Here is a 6,980-nt window from a genome sequence, read left to right on the forward strand (position 1 = left end):
CAAGCTATTGTCGGTATTGTGGGTTCACAAAAATGTTACATACCCTATTTTTATGTAAATGTACATGCTTACATTTAAAAATATCATGTCAAATCAGACACACGTGTAAAAGAATGCAGTCACAGCAATTCAACACATGGCTTTCATCTGGATTTCAACAGACCACAGTTCATGTGCAGAATACAGAATACAAAACTTCCTAATTAATGTTTATCTGTAATATTGTCTCTCTGCAGGCGGCCCAGACAGACGACATTTTGAAGACGGCTGCCGCTTTGGTGACCGTCAGTGTCGAGGATGTGAATGATAATCTTCCAGAGTTTGACAAGCCCAACTACTCCGTAACTCTTCTGGAAAACTCTCCTCTGGATGCTGTTCTGTTCAAACCCGTCGTCACTGACCTGGACGAGGTGGATTTTTTAAAATACTATGTATCTTTGTGAAATTCTCAATAATTCCTCATTAAGTAATTTATTCAATGATGCTCTTTCCACAGGGAGGATTTGTGGGAACTTTGCGGATCGTTCCAGATTCTGCTCCTTTCTCTGTCGGTGCTGATGGGACGGTCAGAGTGAAGAACTCCACAGTTCTGGACCGAGAGACCACTGAAAGATTCACATTTCAGGTAAACAATCTTTACCATTAGCTCCAAATTATCAGGTTCCTATCAAAGACATACTTTTCTTTTTTTTAAAGTTCATAAATATTAGGGATTTCTTTACTTTTAACCATTGAAATGTCCAGTTTTGATGCAAAATACTACGGTTGTGTCTTTTTTTAAAACAAAATATGTTTGTAAAAACTAAATGACTACCACAATAATATTCAATTTGTGCTCTAGTGAGTATTTGGGCCAGCAGGACAGCGTATGTGGGATTGAGTAAAAGTAAACAATTTGGTGCGCTTGTCCATGGTTCAATATCACAGAGGAGGGATTGCTCTGCCAGGACGTAACATAGGTTTGTATACATAAAATAAAATAAAAGATAATCTAGTATGATATAGACTATAGACTGTGAGGGTATATTAAATAAAAGAGACTGTGAGGCTCATTGATGTCCTTCTAATAGCAGTTTGACAATTATTGTTTTCTTAGTTGATACATTTATTGATCGTTTTAATCTAAAACAAAACCCTTAAATATCACAATACTTGCTCTTTTGGAACTATTTAAAAATGTTGGTAAACAAACAGTGCTGCTTTATGATTGGCTGCCACAAAATGCCACTAGCTACAGTAGTACGTGTGGGGGAAACTTCTGAAGCATTGGAAACAGGACTCAGAGAGACACGAGGAAAGCTGGAGCTTTGATGGCAAACACTGAGGGTTTATTTGGAGCTTCAGCCGGAGAACTCACAACCTTCCTCTGGTAGGAGGTTTTAAGTAGTTTGCTTAGGGTAATCAACATTCTTCATTAGTTAGACTAAACAGCTGAGGAAACTGAATCAACTTTAGTTGTCGGTTATGGCCCGGGGTCATCTACACCCCTAGAAGGATGTGTTCCAGGTGTCCCACAACAATAACTATCTCTGACCGAGAGTTGCCCGGTCACAAACTGGTAACAACAACAAAATGCTAGGGCAGCCAGAGGGCGAAGGAGGACATGCAGGGCAAATTATTCCCCTACAGTATGGAAAACAGACAGGGCTGCATCTGTTTACATTCTGTGCTTTACTTTGCTTTTCTTTTCTTTATTTACAGATTGAAGCAAGAGAGGCGAATCCCCCCCACAATAATGTAATGGTGCAAGTCACTGTGACTCTTCTGGACGAGAACGACAACAGTCCTGTGTTCACCAGTAACACTTACGAGGGAAAGGTGTATGCAAATCAAACAGAGGGAATGTCGCTGGTCCAGGTGAGTGATTACACAGTTATGAGTCTGGTTAACATTTTAGGTAATTTTTCATCTACCATTCAGATATTGTTTTCCAGTGTTGAGCATTTGACGAGCTACCATGTCCATCCCCTTAACTTATAATAGCAACTGTCTTGTTTTTATGCATTTAAAGATAGTTCTCATGGCTCATTTTGACATAATTGACAAATATCAATCTCACGTTTGTTAAATGGCAAGCTTAAGCGGTTATATATGATACTCTGATTGAAATATTGTAAATAACATTAAAAAAAGAGTTACGTTTCAATTAAGAAATACATAAAATTACAAATTGAAAATTATATTTGAAGGTTGTTCACCAGAAAACAATATGGAGTTCCTCAGGGTTCAATTTGAGGCCCCTTTCTTTTTCCATTTGCCATACAGAAAACAATATGGAGTTCCTCAGGGTTCAATTTGAGGCCCCTTTCTTTTTCCATTTGCCATACATTTGATGTTTATATCTGCCATTCACGGCAAAAATATTCTATAACTAACCCTGACTTTTTACAAATTAATGTCATAAAGTGTAACATTGGTAGTTTTTAACCTGGCCCCTAATTTCCCATGTTTTTTATCAACAATTTTTTTAATTAAGCGAAGAACCAGCAGCTGAAAATTGGACTGCGATGTTATAATTTAGAGTATAAAACACCAATGTAAACCTTTATTAAGTCATGTCATTACCAAATGTTCCACAATGTTAATTGATTAGTCTAATAGTCTTCTTTTAGGTTAGTTATTACATTATTGTTAACTATGAAATTGTTATAGTTTTAAGCTTGAAGCTTTTTTCTGTTGACATTTCTTTCTGTTGATATTTGTTGCTCTGTCATTCCCAGTTGACTCTCAGAGGCTAATTGGTATTATTTATCTCAAAGGTTAAGGCAGAAGATCTAGATGCCGACAAGAACGGGCAGATCAAATACTCGATTGAATTTGGGAACGACGACGGCTACTTCTCAATCGATGAAAACAGTGGAAACATCGCGCTGGCTAAAACCATTCCCCTGAAGGAAAACGTGCTTTTGGAGTTCCCTCTCTTCATAACAGCCAGAGATGGTACATCTGAGCAATATCTCTCTGAATATCCAGCACTTTCACCCTTTCTGATTGTGATGATTTAGCCTGTTAGGGTTAAAGAGATAATCAGACCAAAATCACAACTTTTGAAGCTACAAGTACGATTTGTTTTGTATTTGTGTTGCTCAAAGCATTAATCCTACTGTGAACATCAAGGTCCTTCAAATTAGTTTCTGTTGTTTTCCTAAAATGATCCCTGTGGTCTGAATCTTTCAATGACTCATTTTAATTACTCTATCTTCTTGGACTTTGGCCGTATAAAAGTCCTGGTAATTATAAAATATATCTATCACAACTTAGACACATGGGTGATCTCAGTCACATACTGTAACTTGATTTAGTACCCTACGCAGTTGCATCTTTCAAAAAGGCTTTATTTACTTTATTGTACTTTCCCATTTACTTAGGCTTTACATCAAATTCCAAGCTAACGTCTGAAGACACGTACCACAAATTATTTATTGGGATTTGAAGGTTAGTTAGTTAGACTGTAATTTCACACAGCAGCATTTCAAAGTACTTAACAGAGTTATTAGGAGGCGTGTGGCGCAGTGGACTAGTGCGTAGGTGTTTGGATCAGGGGAGAAAGGTTCAAACCCCACTGCAGTCAGCATGTCGTTGTGTCCCTGAGACACTTCACCCCAAATTGCTCCTGTGGGGATTGTCCACAGTATTGAGTATGTAAGTCGCTTTGGATAAAAGCTTCTAACAGGTAACATGTAATGTAATATTAAACACATAGACATAAAAATCCTCAAATAAGATATGATAAAATAAGTGCTTAAACCTCAATGGTTGCCGTATAGCTGAGCCCCGCCTGGAAAGCTTTTATCCTGTGGATGAATCCGAGGGAACTACGTTCAACTTTTTTTTTTTACGCCACACTCAATATTATGAGTCTGATAATCTTCCCCACTTGTCTTATAGGCGGCACGATATCCCGCTCCTCCTCAGCTCGGGTGAACATTCGTGCTCCTGGTGACTCGAAACCTCAGTTTTTACAAAAACTGTACCGTGGCACCGTAGAAGAAGAGCAGGAGCCAGGAGTTGTTATTCTTACGGTAAGTTGTTAATATCGAGAAATTCTCTCTGGAGGGAACACAGGGACTTTAGCCTTTGCAGACCATTTGCATTCACAAAAACCTATATAACAAACTACAGGAAAGGGAAACCCCCAAAGGTAGTGCCTCTTCAAAGAAGTTAGTGACAAATCATTTTTCTTGTTCTTCCTGTTTGTGTGCTCAGGTTAACTTCCTCGCACTATCTGCTGAGCATCCTCCGACTCTCACGGTTGTCACAGATCCCGAGAAATTCACCATCTCCAACAGTGGTGAATTCTCCACTAAAGTGAAGCTAGACTACGACGAGGCTCCACACAACTACACTGTGACGATCTCCATCTCTGACGGATCCCACAGCGACAGTGCCGTGGTGGAAGTTCAAGTCACAGACGTCAATGATAACGGTCCTGTTTTCACCTCGAGTTCTGTCACAAAATCAGTCCCAGAGGACGCGGAGCTAGGGTCCAACGTTACTGTTGTTCCGGCTACAGACAAAGACAGCAGCTTCAACAAGGAGATCAGATACTCCCTGAGAGGAGGAGAGGGGCGGTTCTCTGTGGACGCTGTTTCTGGCATGGTGAGTGTTGCTGCTTCACTTGACAGGGAGACTAAGGCTAAGTACGAGCTGCTGGTGGTGGCTGAAGATCAGGGTCGTCCAGTCCGCTCCGCCTCAGCCTCCCTGCTGATTCAAGTCACCGACGTCAACGATCACATCCCAAAGTTCTCAGAGTCTGAGTATCAAGCTGAAGTCCTGGAGACAGAGTCAACGGGTTCAATCCTGCTAAGCGTATCAGCTTCAGACCCTGATGAAGGAGCAAATGGAAGAGTTACTTACAGTGTATTCCAGCAGAGTCCTTCGTCAGATACTCCTGTGTTTGAGTTGGACTCTTCCTCTGGGACTCTGCGTCTGCTCCAACCTCTGGACTACAGCCGCGTGAAGGAGTACAGGCTGGTGGTTCAGGCCTCTGATGGCGGGACTCCCTCTCTGGTAGGGAACGGCTCTGTGGTGCTGAAGGTGAAGGACGTGAACAACAACGCTCCTGAGTTCAGTAAGGAAAGATACGATGTGACCGTCTCTGAGAACCTGGCTGGGGGTTCGTCCATCCTGAGCCTGGAGGTCACTGACAGAGATGAGGTGAGTCAAATAACAAAACTATTACTTGGTACATTGCACGCTCTATAAGATAATACTCCTTGTGTTTAGTTGTGTTCTGACTGAAAAATACAGGCTGTACTTCTTAACAATGAGTACAGTTGCAGGTCATGTTTTACCTTAGCTTCTGACTTCAACACTTTCATTAATTAAATACAAAATAAAAAGCTGAAGCCTCTGCTAATAATGAAATTGTATTACCATTTTTTCTTAAAGGAAATTGGGCAATAATAATGAAACAACAGTATGTAATGTAAAAAATGAAGAAATCACTTTAAATGTATGTTACTTTGGGAAAGATTGGAGAAAATGCTAACGTCAGAGCGCTACATGCACTGCAAACAAGTTTAGTTTGAGGTGATCTTGGGAAAACAATACAATTATCTGTATTTGTATATTCCAAGGCACTCCCTTTTTAAACAATGTTTTGTATGCCTTGTGACACTGACAAACAAGAATGTGCCTTTAAAAACATGAATCCACAGCACTATAATACAATACTTCGCAGGGTGTCATCAATCTTAGCTCTTGTCTTGTCTCCTATTTGCACAATGACATGCTCGCCTTAAATATGAAGAATTAACCTCTCCTCTGAATCCAATTATTGTTCAAATATATCTGAAAAATAATGGCTCTCTTTTTAATTTCCAAATTTGTTTCCAAAGCATTCGTCTCATATTCTTTTCAGCTTCCTTCGATCTGGGAGCGTGGAAATCAATCAATCAATCAATGTTTATTTATATAGCCCAATATCACAAATGTTACATTTGTCTCAGTGGACTTCACAGTTTGTACAGAATATCAGTATGACAATACGACACCCTCTGTCCTTAGACCCTCACATCGTACAAGGAAAAACTTCCGGAGAAAACCCACTATATATGTGGGACTCTGCCTGGAGATGTATGTTAAAAGGAAGCCCTCTACATAATGTAATCACTCTGGTTGAAAGAGACAGAGGTTAGATTGTAAGAGTGCTGATCTTGAGTGCTGTGCCCTTAGAAATGTAGAGAAAACACCATTCAAGAAACACTGACATTCCCTGAAGCATAAGGAATTGGTATCGATGTATTGCCCTTTCATGATGTTCTTGTGTTTGTTGCAGGATTTGATTTGATTGACTGAGATGGCTTCGTTTGCCATATTTTTTCTCAATATAGAGGCAATATTCCCTGAAATAGAGTAATACCTGCATGCAGGAGGAAATATGGACTCTGCCTGGAGATGTACGTTGAAAGGAAGCTCTCTACATAATTTAATCACTCTGGTTGGAAGGTACAGAGGTTTCATTTGTAAGAGTGCTGATCTTGAGTACTGTGCCCTTGTAGAGATGCAAAGAAAACACCATTCAAGAAACATTGACATTTCCTGAAGCATAATGAATTGGTATCGGTGTATCGTCCCTTTCATGATGTTCTTGTGTTTGTTGCTGGATTTAATTTAGAAAAGACGCTAATGTGGTGGTAAACTAACACCCGGGAAGGAAGGGAACATGCTGACCCAGAACATGGTGTTATTTGTCACCCCGATCTTCCGGCTCAATTTCAAGCCCTTGAAGGGAAGTCGCGTAACACAATACAACTCAACACACTCAATTCATACTCATTTGTGATTTACAAGAGCCATTTATCTATTTATCAATCAAAGTTTAATGAATGAAAGGCAAATATTCATTCAATGAAGTGATATTAAATGGTTATCGATCAACTCAATGTGTGCATTTTAAAATTGGATCATGTTTATCTTTTACTTTTGTTTCTTATGTAAATGTTAACACTATTATATAACTTACTTTCCAACAATCT

General features: G+C 39.6%; 1 protein-coding gene across 1 annotated transcript in view; it reads left to right on the top strand.

The window, feature by feature from the left end:
* Nucleotides 1-6,292, top strand: part of LOC104963168 (cadherin EGF LAG seven-pass G-type receptor 2) — a 19,597-nt gene extending 13,305 nt beyond the window's left edge. The window contains exons 7-13 of the mRNA XM_010791731.1: nt 237-410; nt 497-625; nt 1,702-1,857; nt 2,760-2,940; nt 3,889-4,022; nt 4,207-5,157; nt 6,281-6,292. Of these exons, the coding sequence (XP_010790033.1) occupies nt 237-410; nt 497-625; nt 1,702-1,857; nt 2,760-2,940; nt 3,889-4,022; nt 4,207-5,157; nt 6,281-6,292 (1,737 nt within the window). The remainder of the gene's footprint in view (nt 1-236; nt 411-496; nt 626-1,701; nt 1,858-2,759; nt 2,941-3,888; nt 4,023-4,206; nt 5,158-6,280) is intronic.
* Nucleotides 6,293-6,980: the final 688 nt, after the last annotated feature.

This window comes from Notothenia coriiceps, unplaced genomic scaffold (assembly GCF_000735185.1).
Source record: "Notothenia coriiceps isolate Sejong01 unplaced genomic scaffold, NC01 NC01_scaffold00001630, whole genome shotgun sequence".
Taxonomy (NCBI): Eukaryota; Metazoa; Chordata; class Actinopteri; order Perciformes; family Nototheniidae; genus Notothenia; species Notothenia coriiceps.